The sequence below is a fragment of the Orbicella franksi genome, chromosome 15 (genome assembly GCF_964199315.1).
Source record: "Orbicella franksi chromosome 15, jaOrbFran1.1, whole genome shotgun sequence".
NCBI classification, from domain to species: Eukaryota; Metazoa; Cnidaria; class Anthozoa; order Scleractinia; family Merulinidae; genus Orbicella; species Orbicella franksi.
Genome location: NC_138159.1, coordinates 1685573 through 1706568, shown reverse-complemented (window position 1 = coordinate 1706568; position 20996 = coordinate 1685573). Strand labels below are relative to the sequence as shown.

The window sequence follows — 20996 nt, the reverse complement described above, 5'->3', positions numbered from 1 at the left end:
CATTTTATGCTGCACGATGTCGAATTATGCTAAATCATACGCTTGATGAATGTGGAGAAGAAAAGTTTTTATTTAAAAGTGATGCTCCTTTTGATGGAGCTCGGAGTAAATTTTTAAGTAACCGAATAATTGCTTGAGCATAGTCTCTACCAAGTTGGCATGAGTTCCTTAGCCTTACACTGATTTTGGCGACTTGTGGGTGTGGACAACACGTTTTGTTGTTTCCTGATCACATTTCTCCGGTGCTCTAAAAGTACAGATGGCGTGTTTGGCAATGAGGAAATTGCTAAGTTCACGTGGCGCTAGCTGCCGGCTAACCGTTTGTTTAACAACAGAGGAAATGTTCTAACAAGGATACTTCAGTAGTCTCTATAGCAACGATCGACTAAATAATAGCCACAACAACAGACAATTGGGTTGGCTGGGTGATATCAACATAACTGTTTCAAATAGACCTTTTTACGTCAATGACATTTCATTTCCGATTAAAATGCAAAAAAATTACAACTTTTAAGTATGCTTGTTCGGTTATTTGACGTGTTCATCAGTCAGTGTCCCATGGGTATTCAACAACCAGATGATAAGTGTTTCAAATAAACCTTTTACGTCAATAACATTTCATTTCCGATTAAAATGCAAAATAAAAAAGACAACTTTTCAGTATGATTTTCATTTGACGTGTTTATCAGTCAATATCCCATGGTTATTCCACAACCAGACGATAAGTGTTTCAAATAAACCTTTTACGTCAACGACATGTCATTTCCTATCAAAATGTAACAAAAAACTTAACAACGTATACGTATGAAGGTCGTTAACGTGTTTATCAGTCAGCATCTCAAAAATAACAAAAATCTTTCAAATATCATAGGGCGTTATTATTTTTTGCGATGTAGAAAAACCTTCCAACATAACCAAGTGTCAAACAAACAATGCGAACCAGTTATTTGAATTTAATAACAGACGTCGACAAAAGAACCTGTCCCTCTTACGTAGAAGTGCATATTTTTCTCTTAAATGTGAGGTGAATTCGCTGGCCCCACATAAATGAAAATGCTTTTTCTTGAAGTGTTCGTAGAATAATGATATTACTCTAAATATCTATAAGGCCAAGTTAATTCCTTCATCTTTTGGTGGTATTAATCGGATGCGATAAACATTATGCCTGAGGGCCCAAAAATTATATTTACGATATCCGAATTGAAAACCCGCAACGTTTTGGCGAGTAGTATAGATCGGGTTTCGGGTAACTTTGGTAAGATTTCCATATTTTTGTTCTTAGTCGCTGTTGCTGAGAGGTCGTTAGACCGCTCTAATTGTTCGAACGAGAATTTGAATAATCTTATGATGTTTAGTCGATCATATCGTTTGACCGCATTTTCAATGTTCTTAACAAACGACACTTGAACACAGCTTCCGTTCTGCTTTTAGGCCCGGTAAATGAATCGACCTGGCTGTAAATTAAAATAGAATTTTTTTTAGCATTGTCCATACCTTGCATCGGGGCATTTATTAACTCGTGGCGTATCAGGAAGTGCATGTGCAGTGATATCAATGTCCTTTCAGCACGTGAGAAGTTTTTTCCACATTTAATTCGTATTAGGAATACTAAAACAGGCAGCTGCATCTGGCAAAAAACTTGGTGCTGGGGTGAGCAGTGTCCTGGGTACTAAATTACAATGCTGCCTAGTAACCATGCTCGACGCCCAGCTCTTCTCGTACTTAGATGTGCGCCTCCGTTTGGTCGGACGGCGGTTTTTACCGTTACCCTCGTTCCCAAGATCTTTCGTCTCTGGGTCAAATTCAAGATGGCGGCCTCTCTTGCCGCAAAGCATTTTTCGGGGTCGATCAAAAAAGCCGATTAACTCCTCTTAAAAGTTTGAGTGGCTTTACTTACAGGGATTATTGTGTGAATGAAGTGATAGGCAGCGACGTCGATATATTAATCAAACTAAATTTGCTTCTTCTTTTTTTGGTTGTCCAACACAATTAGGGATCAGTATAGATTCGTCGGATCATTGCTAGTTTTTTTTTCTTGTTTTCATTTGCTAGCTAGTTCTTTGTGTTACTACCCAACAAACGGAACACTTGATGCAGGCTAAGGTTGTGATGCAAGGCGAAGGGGACAAACATTAAATAGTGTAAATAGGACAAAACTCAATCGACGATTGGTTGCGAATTCCGAAGGTCCATTAAGTTTGGCATCCGAATCTCTTCACTAATTTCTAGACAGTGTCAGTTTTCCTCCCCTGAAAACGAACACAATTTAGCCATTTGCCGAATGGCTGATAATTACAGTATTCGATTCTTAGCAGTGTCAATATTCAGTCAGGCCCCGCCCACCCTACGCCGGTGAAATTTAAAAACACCGTTTTCACTCCGACAACGCTTCAAATATTTTTCGTCACACTACGCCGGAGAAGTTTGAAAACGCAACAATCACCGACCATTTTGGATTTGTGTCTGAGGAAAACTCGGCCGCGGAAATTGCATGGTTGTCGTTTTCGAAAAGCTGCGTTTTTAACCAAAAATGTATGAAATCCTTCATCGAGCCAAATTTTGCTCGTTAGAGACTAAGAATGGTCAATTGGACCGATCTATGGCGAAAAAGAAAGTTTTAGAGAAGATTTGTGCTTTTCTTTAAAATGTTTTCATTCCGCACTAAAACGCAAACCCGGCGTTTTCGAATTTCTCCGGTTTGAAGAGCGTTTACGAAAAACTCTGTTTTCGTGGCGGATTAGTGTGGACGGTAGGCCTAACCGTCGAAATAAAGCTACGTTTTCGTCTTTCTCCGGCGTAGTGTCGCCGAGGTTTCAGTCTGTAGTTTTGGGATTTCCTCGGCGAAATCGCCGGCACATGATTAAATTTATAGCAACCTTTGAAGCTTAAGCAATCTTCGTGTCATAAAAACTGATGACAAAAACACCAGCTATAGTTAATTATTTTATTGTGGACGAGTATGAAGTAGCACTTGTATTTCTGACAAGCAAATGTGATAAGCAAAGTGATCTCGTATGCACCTCACGTACATAAGTCATTAATATGAAATATAATTCACCAGAAAGCGTGGTATCACCACCTCTAAGAACAGCTTTTGTTCCACAGGCGCATTATATTGATGATCATTTGCATAACACACACACATTTGCTTCGCTGGGCATGGTATAGTGATATCAGTATACGACGATATCGCACGGAAGATTTGGGAGGTACAATAATAGTTAGATTTTATATCCAATTCATTTTTGTTCACATCTTTGTTAATCGTCAGGCTTTTGATCAAATGTTTCAATCTCTGTTGATTCCTCGAGCTCTGGAAATAGAATCTTACTAAAAATCTTCTATAATATAGCTGCTTTATTCCACAGGTGAAATATGATAATATTTGTTAGCATAACTATTATCTCAAGACAAGGCAAAGAGGCGATTTTTTGAAGAGAAAACTACCAGGAGCTGAAAGTAAGTTACTTTATTTCATTTTTATTTGAACTGAAATCGTTGTAATTTTACGATCTACGGCGTGTAAGTTATTGCCACCAGTTTCAACTTTATTCATTGTCTGGTATAAATTCTCGCATAAACGCGTGTGGACAACTTCTAATTTTACCGGGGATAATTACTCATACTCGTTACTCGAGTTATCTTAGCTTTGCATCCAAGCACAAAGAACAACGAGGCTCTCAATGGAGTTTACCAGGAGTTTACACTCAAATAAGGACAAATGTTACCGTAAGCCGTAAAAAACGGGAATTTAACCGTCAACTGTCGAAGGCAACCACCGATTGAGACCCTCGACAATGATAGGTTGTGCTATTCCACGCTATTCACATTAAAGGAGCTCTGTTACAGTTTGCGCATCTTAAAAAGTTTAGCCAAAATTTTCCAAGTTCTTCGTTTGTGATCCGTGTCAATCTTCTCCCATCTTTCCCCATCCTTGTTCCTTTGTGGTTTATTAATATCTCTTTGGTGTTTTTCTATCTTAGTAAACCACTATTTTCAGGTTTCCTTCAATTTAAAGGTTATTTTGTACGTGATCAAAACAACTCAAAATAGAAAAGCAACGAAAAATATCAAACGCGTGTGACCGAATATAGCATAGCATTACCTCCAAAATATCTGACATTAAAAACTGCATTACTTGTCATTTAAACGCGCAATTTGGTATTATTATTCTAAGAAAACGTCATTGGTAAGCAGAACTAGTGATATCGCAGTACTTCATACCTCAAGTGGTTTATTATACTAACGCAAAATCACCAGAAGATAAACCGTGTGGTTATGTGACCTTATGTTTTTTCAAACGATGAGTTCTCTTGGCGTATGCCAGGGAGGTCATGCATGATTAGCCTGTAAACAGGCCCCGGATGGGTAGGTCTGATCGCGGCTGGAATAGCAGAGAAGAAATTGGTTGAAAGTGAAGTGGCCGGGGGGGGGGGGTATGGGGTGGGACCTGTTCACAGGCTAATGCATGATGACAGGAGCCCATTACTAGGAGCGTGCAACTCCCATCTAAGCCTATGTCACGGCATTTTTACAGACCGGTCTATTTTTAGGCTTCTCTTTCCGCGCCTACAGGTCAGTTCCAGTCTATGTAAGCGCGCATCGGTAAGGAATAAAATGGCTTACCTCACATCAGGGAGCCCATCACTTCTTCCGGTGAAATGATGACGTCAGTTAAGATTTAAGTCCTTGCTTGTGATTGGTCACTGAGGTTCCTGCGGGGATCTGAATTCGCGGTAAATTGAAACTGAAAATAGATCGGTCTGTGAAAACGCCGTGACAGGAATATGGGATAGTTGCACGCTCCTAGTGATGAGCTCCTGATGATCATCGTCTCTTGTTTAATTATAGTCTGCCAAAGAAAATTTCCTAAAACTGACGAAATCATCTACGCCCAAAAATGAAGTAGACGATGTATAGGTAAAGCATTTAACTAAGTCTTGTATTTTTCTAAAGCTTTGATACTTTAGCCGAATGATGTTTACTTACCGCAGTAATCAATTTAATAAAAAGCCTTTACTTAGAAACACTTTTGTATAAGACTTAAAATGTGTACATGTATTGAGATTATTCCGGAACTCAAACTTTCCATTGTCATACTTTTTATAAATTGTAGCAAAAGATAAACGATTAACTGCCCATTTCTGCTCGCTGATGCAGCATTGTGCTTGTATATTTGTTCCTCTGTAATCAAGAACCTAAAACGCTTGACTTACGGACCAAAAACGATCTGTTTTTTATTTCTTACAATGAAAAGAAATTTCGTTTCCGTTTAATTAGCCGAGGTTGCTTTTTTGTCATAATTTCACTTGTCCCTTTTATTCCCCTGAACATATGATTTTTCACGTTGTTATTGTAAGATAGTTGTGTGCCGTAGATTCGTTGGTATGCAGGCTACGTAATTATGCTTAGAAGCTGATATTCAAGGAGTTTGTCCGGTAGGAGTTGTCACTTGATGGCATCCCCGCTTTTGATCACTTCATTCTGGAAATTTTGTTTTCGTAAAATTTCCTTGTTTTTGTTTAGAACATTTGTTGTTTTAATAAGTATCCTAGGGCCGTTTATGTTTGCTGTTTTTGTCTGATCAATAAACAAGATACACCCTCCAATGTGACTGGTAATTTCGTTGTTTTCTTTCTTGTACTAAGTTAGAAATTATTTTGTTTTCGTTTCACCGCGTTTTAGCAGGCACAGATGAAGTCCTGGTATGTCATGACAGTTATAGAGCAGTGCTAGGCTGGGGTGGTTCTTGTTTCTAAACGACAGTTTAAATAAATATGTGACCTATCGAGTAGTACTTACATGTGGTGTTCTATTCAACAATTAGATTATGAGCTCGAGATTTCTACCGCGTGATAGTTGACGAGAGCTACGCCTTCGTCAACCATCACGCATAGAAATCGAGAGTGAATAATCTAATTGTTTTATTACAAATCTACTAGTAGTTCAAAACTTAAACTAAATCCTCTTCACAGACACCTCGAAAACGCTAAGAAGCAGTCGCCATTCAACCATTTTGTTTACAACAGCACACTGCTATGCTACTCACTATCTACTTAAACGGAATAGATGTTGAGTAGCGTAGCCAATCGGCATTCGTGATAGAACGCCAGTAAATTTATACTAAAAACTAGATAGAAACACAGAACATGTTTTCTACTTCTTAATTACAAGGCACATCTGAAGTTTACTTTTGTGAATGAAAGCTTACGGTGTGTGTGTGACCTGATTCGGATCAAATTAAGCTTTTGAGCCCTATTATCCAACCGTAGTGTTCGCTTTTCGGTATGTTACAAAAAAAATAAGGGATCATTTCTCTAAGATTACGACTTTGGGTAGTCTGTTTTTGTTTCTTAAAGAAAAAATACCACAAAAAATACAGGAAAATTACACGCTTATTTCAGTCATCAAAATGTAACTTCTCACTGCTGGCGCCGTCAGTACCCAACAGCTCTCATTGTGGTTCTGTGGTTTTATTGATTTAAAGAAGTAAAGCTTTCAGCCCACGCTCAGCAGCTTTGTTTATTCAGTCTTAATTCAGACAATTTCATTCCGATAGAGGTCCTTTTATTTTCTCACTGGTTTTATACCGTGGCCTCTGCTTGACTCATATCGCGAAATTTTCGGTCTCCATGAAATTCTAACCACGCCCAGTCATTTTGCTGTACTCCGAGAACTTGCAATCGTCAGACGTCATAGATCCCTCGCACTTGCTTGACATGTGATGAGTTATGTATTTTCAGTTCATTAAAATCGAGTGACCCCAGCACGTTTCCGTCAAACATCAGAGAAGTTTGGTCGAGCCATTGTTTGTTTTTTTGGCTGGATGCTGTTGATACAAACATGATTTTTCACAAGTGGTGCCAGACCTTTGTCCGGTCTTGAAAACGTTGATGTGTTTGTAAACTTGACCTTGCATTTGGTTGTCAAAGTTGTAATTGAAAATAAAGTCTTGCAGGGTTTAAGGCTTCTTTATCGTCTCGCCTTGCTACACTTTGCTTCTGCTTGCGTGAATTAATCTGCTGAACAGAGGTGGCCAAACGCTAGTTAGTTTTTTTTTTTGATGCCTGGGTGACTGCCATATGAAAAGGTCGGGGATGCTCGTCGCAAAGTTTGAATTAAACCCCTATAGGAGACCAATATGGGCTTGGCTAGGGCTTTATTTGACTCCTAGAAGATACCACCTAAACGGAATAGGCTTGATAACCAGCCGCTGTTCAGGAAAGGAGCCCGCGCTAGTAAGCCGGACTCGAGAGACCGGCGGAAATCGAGCCAAAAACGGAATTGAGAGCGTTTTTGAATTATTATCTCTCCTAGTGCACCCTATATGATACTTTGACAGCTTAAACTAGTAGCGTGTCGTCAACAACACCCTAAGTGAAACCAAAATCCTTGATTTACACTCCTAAGCGAGATGACAAGCAGCTCTGAACCATTTCATATGGGAGTCCCCCTCCCCCTCCCCCACGGGTTTTTGACATAACACTAAAAAACACAAACAAAGAGGAATCAAAGAGGAAACGCTAACTGTCTTGAGGCAGTCGCGGTTTCTGCTTTGGAGGGAAATTTGTTTGCTTTTCTTCGCGTACGCTAAACAAATAACCCCCATGATCTTCAACATATATAGATTCACTGGTTTGCAGTTGGCGGTAATTTGGCAACATTTCGACCAAAATATCGCAGAAGATCAAATTGGTGTTTTGATACGGAAGTAGAGCACATACCAGACAAAGCTTTTGATTGGCTAAAGGCGAATTTGCGTATGATAAGTGAGACGTGACCGGAAAACATGCTAACATCATTTCTGACATTTTCAGACTCGGCAAAACGTGTTCATCAATAATATTAATGTACCTCACATGCCAAAGTGGTTACACAAATAACATGGTTAAAATAAACCTGTCTGAAAGATCAAATTTTATTTCACAGGCCACAACACTCGGTAGCACTCATCTGCATTATTTTCGCACGTAACTGAGAACAAGGTGTTGACAAATTATGAGCGAGATTGTTGACTGAAGATTGGGGCTATATACAACAGGTAAAAAATCGTATTAGGTTCATTCACTTTTTAAGATTTTTTCTTGATTTGTCATAAGCGGGCTGTAAATAATTCTTCACACTAGATTTGTCATTTTGTCGAGCTGCCCTTTCGAATTTCACTAGCATGCTGCGCGTTAGATCTCGTAACGTGTGTAAGGGTTACTAGTTTATCCTCTAGTCGACAAAGATTTAGCTCTCCTTTGGCAGATTGGCGGATCCACCGTCGATTCTCAAACTAGGGAAAATAGAACTACAATGTAGCAACTGTTCGCTGTGTAAGCTGCTCAAAAAAAAATTGCGCTTGCCGATGCCGGTGCTTGCATTAATAGCGCTTGTCAATGCCAAGGCTGACATGTTTGGGAGACCGGTACGGTCGATTCCCAGAGATATGTGGCCCCCAGGCCTTTTCTTCTATTCCCTGGATTCAACCAACGATATCAATCGGAGTAGCATCAAATCTGTGTGAAGTATGAAGTGGAAGAAGTCTAAGAATCGGGTGCTGAGCGCCGGGGAAACGCTTCTAATAAGAGATTGATACACGTGGGAGCCGACTGAATTCCGGCGCAGCTAAATCTGATGACCATTAACGACCCAGAAAAGAGTGAATCGTGATGCTAGGTTCTTCCTGTTTTGTGGAAGCGACAGATCAGTCATTCTACTTAATTATTGAAGCAATGTATGCAATTAAACAAGGAGCTGTACAAAACTGATCTGTCAGCCAGCACTGAACTCCGAGAGTTCTGATTGCTATAGTATTATATGGATTTTTGGTTTCTTAGCGAGTTACAATGCAAACCCCCGCGGCCGGCATAACTAACCGGCGCCAGATATAACGGATCAACCCAGCAGTGAAAAGATTGTAGAACGACCAGAGTCGCTTTCTTGTTCTCAGTACGTCCTACGCGTGACCTCAAATTTCTAAATTATGCACAGTGAAAATCATAAGGATTTGAAGGAGCGCAATCACGGTATTTTGAGTTATTGTGGCCATGTACAAAATCACCTTTAAATTGAAGGAAACCTGAAAATAGTAGTTTACTAAGATAGGAAAACACCAAAGACTCGGAGACAATAATAAACCATAAAGGAACAAGGATGGTTTAGGGATGGAGAAGATTAACACGGATTACGAACGACGAACTTGAAAAACTTAGTCTAAACTTTTGTCGTAGTGCCTTTGAGGCGCGTTGCTCGGGCAGGTGTAAAAAAAATAAATAACAACACGCATTGTACCAATCAAGACACGTTCCGCCGACTCTGATCAGTTTAGTGAAGCCGATATCTGTCGACATCGACTAAACGGCTTTGTCGCGTATAGAGAACAAATATCAGGTTAAAAAACGAACCACAATTTCAGTTCTGAAAATCAAGCGAGGCCGACATTCGGAATCACACCGTAGTAAAAGTGAAATAATTATTTCCCAACTTTAAGTAACCACTAAGCTACAAACTTTTATAATCTACTGCATGTAGTCTATGTATTCAATTAAATCCAGCTTGAACAGGCCTTGCAAGCACGTTTATCTTCAGACTGTTTGAAGAGGCTGTCATCATCTCGGCGAACTATCTGCACTGGTCACTATCTAGTTCGAGATCATTTCTTTTAATTCTCCTGACCTGTATGCTGGATTATGTATTGACAAATAGGAGGAGAAACCACTCTCTGATAAGATTAGTCTTAACTTCAGACCTCACGTTCGCCTGAGTGAAGCGGAAATCTGGAACTTTCCATGTGTCTCTGGCGATTTTTAAAGCACGTAAACTCAATTAAACAGGAGTGGAAATATTGATCGGCAGGCTTAATTGCCTTTGTAGATTTTCCAAAACTAAAATTATCATTTTATTTATTTTTTCTTGCTTCATCATCAAGAAACCTGTTTTGATTAGCACAAAGTTTTTACAGGCAATGTTTTCACTCCTTTAGCTTGTTCTCAAGTCAGTTGTTAACTCAGCCACCCACTATATTTGAAAAAACAAAAGATTTAAAATTGTCTTCAACAGTGTCACAACGAATATTCATAGTTCAACTGAACAACAAAGACAAAATGAAATCTGTAGGTTCTGTCTCCTATGATAATTTGTTGTCTACAAACTGAAAAGGAAAGAAAAAAAACTGGTCAATTATTTCTCACGTCGTCTCCAAAACATGTTGAAGCGTGGTCACGTGACCCGGAGATAAGGAGTGATATCGTATGCATCGCACGTACGTTGGCGTGGGTCATTTAATGTGAGATAAATTTGTCTGAACGTGGACCCACCGCTTGAAGTAGTAGCAGCTTTTGTTTACAAATCAGGCGACACATCAGCACAACATAAACACATAGCTTGTGGCAAGTCGTTGCCGAAGAGCTAGCCATTAACGACAGCCAGAAGGTAGGAAATTTCTTTAGTTTTAGTTAAAATATTATTCATCTACCACCTGCAGGGAAAAATTTTTATTAACCGATATTTTAAGTACATAAGAACGTGCTTTGTTATCTTTAGAAATGGATGATTTAAAAAGCAAAAGCGCTTTACTTTGCTTTTAGTGCTTGCTTCATTGTAACATTGTTTCTTCTTAACTCAACAAGGAAATTCATGGTCATTCATTTCACTCAAGTTTTTTTTAAGCCCTTGATGATGGCCGATATATTTTATCGGTCTGTCATAGTTACTATTTTGATTCGCTTGCAAATTCACGAAAGAAAGCTTACGGCCTGAAAAATTTAACTCCCGGCTTTGGAGAAAAAAATCTTTTTGACTGAGTCGAAATTGTGAATATTTTAGTTTTCGTTCTGCCGGTCGGGCCGTGATCATAATGTCCCCGAGTTGATGATTTTCTTAATTTTCATTACCTATCTGCTTGAAAATGTATCGAGTTGTAGGGAGAATTTAGATATGAATCATTCTTGACGCTTAAAGCTTTTCGAAATGAGACAAGCGACGAGCATAAGATCCGGAAAGATCAGAGGAAACTAGTCTGGTACAAACGCAATTTAATTGACGAGGCAAGTGTCTTTTGTGGCCAATACCAGCCTTTTTTATTATCAAAACATCATTAGACATCAGATACTAAATATGATCAGCCGTACTTTAAACTGAAACCGCCTTTCACCACAACTCTACAATTTAACATTCCGGTCCGGTCTAAGGTCTAATTCAAAACACCTCCTGTTAATTATGCACATAATTATGGCTTAAGCCGGTATCTATTTATATTAGTTTCGAGTGCAATCACTTCCTTGACGCTCGCAAGCATTACTAAGAAAGAAGCCTACAACTCGACCGGGAAAACACAAGCATTATGACGTATAACGAGTCTAAAATTGTAGATATCGTTTTACAACCTGCGACATACTGAAAAAAAGTTTTGACTATGGACGAGTTACAGAGATCCAGGTACGTAGACTTGTATATAAACACGTATATGTAATATTGTGCTACAGACATCTGTTTATATTCTCTTTCAAATTTATTGTGTTCATTTTATTCTGAGTGATCACGGTGTATTCCGCTCACTCCCCTTAAGCCAGGTGCACCTGATGTTTCCGTTGTCGTTTTTCTGTTGACAGGTGCACGCTCAGTTTGTTAGGCCTTTGGTCAAAATTTTAAGGACGTGAAGAAATGGCCAAATAGCCATAGAAGAGTTAGGCCTTACGGTGCAAAACAAGTAAGTCATTATTCACATCGGCACAGAAACTTCCTTTAGAGATATGCTGTTTTCCAATGTGTACTAAGGTTGCTGTGAGAGATCTTATTTCTATTTAGCTACTTAACCATGGTGAGGTTACGTTTCTATTTTCATACTAGCCGGCAAACTCGCAATTGCTTTCGGTAGAAATAAGCTAAACCCTTGTCGAAGAAAAATAATGGCAGTTACATAAAGAGAACGATTCTTCTCTGTTATTTGTACAAATGTAGGTGTTTTTTATTATCAGAAACTGCATGTAGGAGAGAGTTAACATTTCTATTTTTACTATGACAACACTTTACATACTTTAAAGAACTCTGTGATCCAATATTTCAAACTATAATTAAACCACTATTCGACTTGGTTAAGTCATATGCTCTTCGCAAATATATCGACCGATAACAGATTTGGTTAATGGTTCGAAGATCACTCAAAGGGTTCCAAATAGGCGGGTATGTGAGTTTTTTCAATATGGCAAATTAGCCCCACTGAATATTCACCTGATAAATTTGAGAGTCGTGTGAAACGTAGCTACCAAGCCAGGTGATAACATTTACAGAAGTTTGTAGTTGTTAGGTTGTAACGTCTGTCAATTTGAAATTCTCAAAAAGGTTGAATATTTAGGAAATTCTCAGCTTATTCTTTTCACATCAGTGTTCCACAGCTTAAAACATGTGAGCCAGACCAAGCAAACTGATTTGACATATTCTTGAAGCAGCTTTTGACAAATCGGGTTATTTTTAGAATCTCTTTTTCCCTTCTTCTCAATACTGTCCTCGTGGGCACTTCAAAATTGTAAACCGAAACAATACAACAATGGTGCAAGCTGGTTCAGACTTGGGGCCTCTTCTACCAGGGCATGTTTTCATGATAAAGCTTCTTTACAGACGTGCTTGTCGATTCCAACTGGCTACTCCAGTTCCTGCAGTACGATCCGTATCGAACCCTGGGTAGTACCACCATCTGTTCTCGTATTAATAGTAAATCGTCACCTAAAATAAAAGCCACCTTGTATTTCTCTCCATTCAAACAATGGTGTGGGTTAGAGCAATGTCATCATGATGTCATAGTTGGTTACCAACCTTCCATTGAAAGACTCAGTCCTCCTGACTTCAGCACAGAATTGATAGAAAACAAACTCTACAGTGACTCATCTCGGACACACCTTTGATAGACGAGTGTCCATTTTCCATGATTCGGCGACCTTCAAGAAAAATTCCTAGGCGAGTGATAATTTCATGAAGAACGAGCCAAAATATTGACCCTGGCGTGGGTGTAAGTGGGCGTATTTTCTATGAATAATGCAGTACCATGTCCTACAGCTTTAGAACCTGAACTCAAAGGCAAATTTAGCGTTGAGAACTTATTAAAGCGAGACTAATTGCTTTTCTTGCAGTCCTCATATGTGCTTCCGTGCGACTGGAAGACTGAATGTTAGTTAACCATTGGCTTTCTTTTTTACAGGAAAAGTGCAAAGCATATTGTCTGTGTGAAAGTTTGAGACATCTCGGAACCGTCACCTGTCCAGCTGACGGTAAATAACAGTGACGAAGGCAAGAAAACAAGGGACCAAGCCTCGAGAAGAATTAGAAGTAAGTTCAGTGAGAAAAAACACACAAACGTAATCAGGGCCTTACAAGTAGCCTGAAAAAAATTATGACCGCTGAGGCGATGGCCATGAAACAATTATGACAATAACAATTAAGACAATAAGGGTCGTAGATAGCGAGAATGATGATTGAGGAAAATTTCATGGTTAATTCTCTTCCTAGGTATTTACCAGTGTTTCACTTTCCCCCTTCAACCAAAAAATAACCGATAAAAACGAAAAAAATGATTGAGGCAAGTGGCTCGGTTTGCCTCATACGGGCTACGACCCTGACGTTACGTTTGCAGTTTCTGTGGTTCAACATTATTTTGCGGTAAAACGTCCTAGAATTAGCTCTTATTAACCGAGCAGGAGGTCTGTATGGGAGAATCTTGACCGAGGTTGCGAGAACAGACCGAACGCAGTGACGGTCTGTGCACATGACCGAGGTCAAGATTCTCCCATACAGACTGACTAAACTCGTTTTTAAAATAAGATGTTTATTATATGGCTTAAAAGAAAATCTAATTCTTTTATTAATGTAACTCGTGCTGGTTTGTACTAGCTGACCTTTTGCTAGCCTGCGAACAGGCTCCCGGTTGGTTTTAGAGCGAGCTAGCCGAGTGTAGTCTAAGGCGAGCGGGACGAGCCGAGAGCGGTCTGGTGACGCGGATTCACGCTCCGACTCCCACTCGCTTCGCTCGGGGAATCACGCTTTCGCTCGCCGAATTTTTTATCCGCCCGCGCTGGGAGCCTGTTCGCAGGCTACCCTTTTGCTTGCGAACGGCAGTGAGCTGAACTTAACTCTGCCAAAGTTTGCTCATGCTCTTTATTTTTTTCTCTCGTCAGGCTTTCAACACTTCCATAATATAAATATTACTAAAAGAAAATAGTCAATGAGTTTGTATTTCAGTTTGCAACTTTTCCACCTCAAAATGTAACCGATCTGGATGGGAAAATTTAGAACGCGCTCAATATCGATTTCAGCCAATCAAATTTGTGAATTCGGTAGTTCCCGGTCCTTGTGAGAACCAACCATTTAATAGCTGGTCTTGATATTACACTTATAGTGCTTTCCATTGTGTAAAAAATTCCGGAAAATTCGCTGGGAAATCAAATCGAATGGTTGAGACTGGCAGGAAATTTTCCGGAAAAAAGGAGTACCTTAGAATAATGTGAATTAATTTTAAAAGTAAAATTGCTTGTCAGAGTGTATCGGGAATTGTTTTCTTTTACTTTTCCAAAAAATGGGTCGGTCTGGTGATTGGAAAGGAACTTAATATGGGGATGACAATCCTATGTAGGAGAAAAGATGGCGACTGGTACCTTTACTCAGAGTTCTTAGTGCAAGAAAACTCTAACAACGCTCTTAAAAACGTACAGAAAAGTGCTAAAGCCTTCAAACCTAATATGCCCAATGTGGTTAGCACAGGAACAAGTATTGCAAAATATGGCTTTTCTTGTACTTTATGGGCTGTCCAAGGTTGACATGGTATTGTGGTAAAATGTACAGCCGCCATCTTTTTTCCTATGGAGGATTGGAAAGCACCTTTTTTTATCATTTTTCTCGACTCTTTTTTGCCGCTTTCTCAAAATAATGCAAAACATCTCGGAATATGCTCGGAACTGTTCTTTACGACAACTACCTTTCTCTATGAATCTGCAGCCACACACAGTCTAGAAATTATGCACCTATCAATGGTTTGCCCCAGGATGGGGGGGAGGGGGGGCGGGCAACCCACGGGAATTTGACTTTGCGAGGCTCTACCTGGGTAGGGATTTTGACGTCCACAGCGATCCCCTTCCCCTGGGTGGGAAATTTGACTCTGTCGCCATCTTGGAAAGTGGAGAGGGCCTGGGAGCGGGCGGCCATCTTGGAAAAAGCCCAGAAGTCATTTGGATGAGCTTCCCGCGTTTTTGCTGTGCTCTTCACAATGGCAGAACGGAAGGTAAGGATTATCTTGATGCTTCTAAAGTAAAAATTGTTGTTTTTAACACCCATCCGTTTTCTATCTTGAAGTTTTGTAACACATAGTGTTTCTTTCTGTCGGATTTTGAAAGAAATATTCGCACAGAACCTTATTTTAATACATAAACATTTGCATCCTACTTAGCATGATTTCACTGAGTTTGTTGACATTACTGTACAGGATCTGTGATCCCCAGGGGTGGGAATTTGACTCTAAATGGAGACCCAGGGGTAGGGAAATTGACATTTGAAGACCTGAAAATTTCAAATTCCCCTGGGGTTGCCCCCCCCCCCCCCATCCTGGGGCAAACCATTGATAAGTGCATTATTACATTCATCCATTCCTCAGGACAAAGTTTTCGTGAATATTCTATGCGTCAATTTACCATGATAAACTGTAGTTGATCGATTGCCTTCAAGTTCAGTATTTAAGTTACTTGTGGAATGCTTAAACTGGCATTTATGTCGAGCAAGCAAAGTATTGTTGCTTTCGTTATTTTTGTGCATTTATTTGGGGCGCGGGGATTTAACATCCAATCTCTCCTCCACCGAAAATTGAACAAGACTGGAGACGAGTATTTAGCCTCGTTTTGAAGGGTTTTTTTTCCCCAAATAAACCCGGAAGTTAATGTCTTAGTATTCTTGGAGAGGTCTTTTATATTCGCTCATCTACCATAAAGCCAAGGGAAGCTATTTTTTTCCAGTATGCAAAAAGTAAAACCAACGAGGAAAACAAGACAAACAGCTCAGGAACTCGGACAAGAGTTTTCGAAGCCATGGAACCAGAGCGATGTGGTCTTGATCGTGGAAGGACAACATTTCCACGTTCATCGTGTCATCTTGGCGATGTTCTCGCCTGTTTTCTCCCGAATGTTTTCTTCTGATTTCAAAGAGAAAGACGCAGACGAGATTCCTTTACCCGAGAAGAAGGCCGCTGTGATAAGGGAGATGCTGATGGTCATCTATCCAATATTCAACAAACCTGTGAACGACACCAACTTGGATTTCTTGCTACCTCTTGCGCGGGAGTACCAGATGACAGTCCTTACACAGAGATGTGAAGATCATCTACTGCGAGCTGCAGAAGAGGAACACGAAATCGGTCCAATTTTGGGGGCCTTAATTGTCGCTCAGACTTACGCCTTGGAAAGATTGATAGCTCAGTGCATCAACAAAACCCAAAAACTAGCCATCGAGGAGGTACAGCGTCATGAATTATACGAACAAATCGAACCTGCTTCCCAGCGAAAGATGATTGAATTACAAGTGAGTAGCATGCAGGAAGAACTACGCGACGCCAAACAGGAGATTTCAATGCTGCAAAACAAAATCAGAAAAATGGAAGCTTCCGCGTCAAATGGTTTGCAGTCCTTTGAATCACTTGTTGCCACTCTTGGAAAGCACATTCGTCACGCCAAGAAAATCAAGGAAAGCTCCCTTAAATTCCAAATTACAACAGAGCAAAACATGGAAACTATTCGTTCCGACGTCACGAATATGAGGTACATGTACGTAGTCGCATCATTAAATACCTCCCCACGTTCAAAGCGCCTAGAGCGTCCAGAGCGTTCAGAGGTATGTTTAGATTTGTCTCCCGCATACGATGATCTAAAACGCCTTCAAGATAATCTAAAAGCAATAAATAATTCGGATGATCTTGCCCAGCGTAATCCATATGCAAATTATTAGATTTTAATAGTCACCCATTGACAAGATAAAATAAACAGTGGATGTCAGAATCGGGATAAATTTCAATCAATGAGGTGATCTAGTTTTCCAAGAAGACTGAGGTTGTACAAGCAGTCAGGTTACTAAGGCCTTTATACAAAAGTGTAAGTCTAACTTCTTGTCTCCAGTTTTGAATAATTAATTGACTACATGTATGCCAGGAATTTAGTGACTGCTGCTCGCATTCCGCTGCATGTGGACAGTGTAGTATATAACATACAATTTCTTGGATTTAATTTTATATCGGTAGGTTATATTAATACTGCCAATCAGTTGTACTGTATTCCTATTTTAAGCATCATAGTTGCCTACCTACAGTTGTTTAAAATTATAAAAGTAACCTCAAGTTAGCAGAAACAAACAAATTAATGATTAATGTATTAATCATTATCGATGTGCATTATTTTAAATAAATATTTAAGTCCACCCATATCTATAAGTTGTATATATACTATATATTCTGTATTCTTTACTATGTACTATGTACTAGCTACATGTAATTGGTGACTGCAGGTTGTGGAATTTTTTTTTTCTCTACTTCAGTTTGTATTCTTTTACATGTTAAATTTAGCTTTTTGTTTTTATGAATAAAATCGATCTTTTTGTTGTCTGTATTAAAGCAAAATGCACTGCCTAGGTAAGTTGTAAATTTTTGTAATTTTTTCATTTGCTTTACTAAATGGGGCTTGGCAAAATGGTTAGATTGAGAGGTCCCAGTTTAAGTCCCTGGGGGTATCCCTGCGATGGAATAGCACTGAGACCCTGTTAGGGGCAGACCTGCCAACTCTCCCGGTTTTCCCGGGAGTCTCCAAGTTTTTCATCAAATCTCCCGGTCTCCCGGTTAGAGCACCAAATCTCCCGGGAACTACCTACCGTGGCTCTTTTTAATTCTTTTTTCTTTAATTTCTTTATTTTCAAGATTTCAAAAACGAAAATAAAACAAGAAGGGAATTTGTTGCTCTTATTTGAGCTGCTCTCAATCGAAAAACGTAAAACAGAACAATCAAATTGATATATATTTAACGAATATCCTAACTGGTCAGAAATCAACCAATCAAATTGCACAATACATGGTACAAAATTGGCAAGATTTCTAGCCGTCTCCAGGTTTTTGTACTCTGGGGGTTGGCAGGTATGTAGGGGTAAATTCTGACAAGTGACATGGCCTTGAAACGGCGACACGAGAGCTATGAATTGGCGACGAACGACAGACTACTCCAGTGAAATAGGGAAAGCAACACCAATGGCGAGATAGACCGACAACGAATTTCAGAACTGAGAATGCAGTGATTGTTTTAAACGTCCGAGTCGAAGTGAAGATGCATTTCCAAAGTTTTAAATGTGTTTTTCTCCCTCATGCGCGATGTCGATGGGTCGTGAAACCCAGACTTTCTTATATATGCTAAGACATCCAGGTCGAATGAATCGAGTCCGTCATTGCTGAATATTTTTTCTCACTCTCAGCTGAGTGAGTAGTGCCCTAAAACCCCTAAAAACACGCTTAAGGAAAATGGGAGTAGATGTTTGAAAGTTGGCTTCATATTTTTATTAGTGGGCCACCAGTAAAAGAATATGAAGCTGTGTTATCAACTAGGAAATGAGAGACCAGGGGAAAGCTGCCAAGGTCTTCTCATCTTCAGCGTCTAAATTTCAAAATTTCCCAGGGACAGCATGCCCCCACATCCCCTAGGAGGTTAGCAACTTCAGCGCTTGAAAGCATGCCGAAGCCCTTAGAAAGGATGCCCCCAATATGCCCCCAGCATGCCCCCAGCCCCTTAGAAAATCTTGAACAATTGAAGTAGCTAAGAAATCTTTTCATTCTGAGTCGAAATGTGATGCTTTAAAAATAACCATAAAGTAACAATTAAACCCACTGACCGGAGAAATGCTGGCTCTGCATAAGAATTCCTACTGCTGAAAAGAGTTCGAAGCAAGTGCAAAGCATTCAAGGAGTAAATTATCTCCGAACAGATACTTAATTATAATTTTATATGTACTTGACTAAAACAGCAAGGAACCTTCAATGCGAGAGAAAGAATAGTTTCAGCGTGAGAGTACAAGATTGAATTCGTTTTGTGTGAGCCTCATGCTCACTCGGTGCGTGAGGCTTGAGGGCACTGTGTCGGTTTTTTTTTTTAATAAACAAAGGTATTACGATGTGTTATAGCTTCATTTTAATCGAGCAAGGTCAAATTTCTTGACACAATTCCTCTGAGACGAAATTCTGACAGGCAACATAGGAATCTTGCAAAATGCCGACATGGCTGGTGGCGAATTCAGACAAGGGACATGGGTACCCCCCCCCCTAACAGGGCCTCAGCACTTGATCCAGGAAGTAGTAGAAATACTCCTTGTTGCTTAGTGCTACTCAAATCAGAATATGCTTCACCTTTATGTGCTACCTGGCCGTACAGACTTAACCTAAACAAAATGACAAATTGATAAGAACAAGTTTAATGAATATTAATGAAATAGAAAGGAGAGTTGAGGTAGATACTAGAAGATTAGGCTATCTTGATTTAAGCAAATATTGCTTCAGAGTAATCTATTATTTGCATCATTGGCATCAATGTAGACACATACACAGACACCTTTCCAGCCTGCTATTCCCAACCAATATCTCAAGGATTAAGGCTCTGTCAATTCTGAGCCCACTCACCCCTCCCCCCCCCCCCCCCAAACCCGACCATTTGTTGCCCATTTAACGAACAAGGTCAGGGCATTTGCTACAACAGGTTTGTACAGGGGGTGGGGCATTGTACACAGTTTGTATTCTGTACTGAGTTACTAAAACTCGGCCAAAATACTATGAGATGTGGCAACCAAGTGGCTCTATCAATAGAAGATAGGAATTTACCTCCACCCTCCCCACCCTTTTTAAAACTTTTTGTTTTGTCTATGGGTAAAGATGAATTTTGAATAAGTACATCATATTTTTCACTTTTGAAGCTCTGGGTATGTGTTAATCAGCAGCATTGGAAATTATTGACAAGTTTAAATGCACCGTTTGAATTGAATGAAGGCAAAATAAGCTTGTCTAACGTACCGGTAAATATGTTCAAGATCATTATTTTGAGAAACAGCTCAACTTGATGAAATATCAACCGTTCGAAAACGCCTAAGGTAACCAACATTATGACATTGTCTGGTAGGGACACAGGTGTTCAAAACAACACCACTAGCATAGAATCATTCTTGCCTTGATTCATCAACTAATTTTTGGCAGAAACCGCCTGACTGCATAAAAGAGGTCAAGTCTGCATGCGAGCCTAGCTAGTGGCCCATCAAGCTGGCACTTATCTCCGGTTTCTGTAGCATGAAGCAACTAGGAGTATTTCTACTCCCCCCTGGATGGGATGCCAGTCCATTGCAAGGTTACCCCCAGCATTAAATTCACTGGTACCCAATTTATACACCTGGGTGGAGAGAGACACTTTGAGAGTAAAGTGTCTCTCCCAAGAACACAACACAATGTCAAAAGCCAGGGCTTGAACCTGGACTGCATGATATGGAGGCGAGGGCACTGACGGTGCGGCCACTGTGAGTGTAAAATGTATAAAAATCAGTAGAGACTGACAACAACACTCACAATATGTCTTGACAGTTTATTGCTCATACAGCAATGTTAAGGGGGAACTTCACGTTTCTCCCACGAATATTGTACGAACTGGATTACTACAATGGTTATACTCCTTCTTAAGTCAATTCCATGAGTGTTTTCTCTGAGTAGGAAAATCTACCAAAGTTACAACCAAATCCAACCTGGTGGGATTTACTTTGCTATGGCTTTTCCACACAAGCAGATTAGTAACTCTTAACGTTACTTACTGCAATTTGTCAAGAAAGCTGTTAAAGTTCCTGTTTTATCGCCCTTTGTAATCCACTTTTACCAGGTATGTTCCACTCACAAGTCGACTAGCAACACCCTTAACGCAATTTAACCATCAAGAGGGTCACAAGTCTTTAAGACAAGTAATTTGATCAACACTTATGGAATT

General features: G+C 39.8%; 1 protein-coding gene across 17 annotated transcripts in view; it reads left to right on the top strand.

Annotated features, from left to right (window-relative positions):
- The window catches only part of LOC145469425 (uncharacterized), a 33901-nt gene that overhangs the window by 3976 nt on the left and 8929 nt on the right, over positions 1–20996 (top strand). For 4 of the 17 annotated variants that reach the window (XR_014042316.1, XR_014042319.1, XR_014042317.1 and 1 more), the window contains exons 1-5: positions 5–3209; positions 3369–3459; positions 4852–4920; positions 11595–11692; positions 13178–13305. Coding sequence is in view for 13 of the 17 variants with exons in the window: in XM_081453141.1 (XP_081309267.1) it covers positions 15976–16959 (984 nt within the window). In the remaining 4 variants the exon portion in view is untranslated. The other 13 variants (XM_081453141.1, XM_081453140.1, XM_081453148.1 and 10 more) reach the window with 11 other exon arrangements.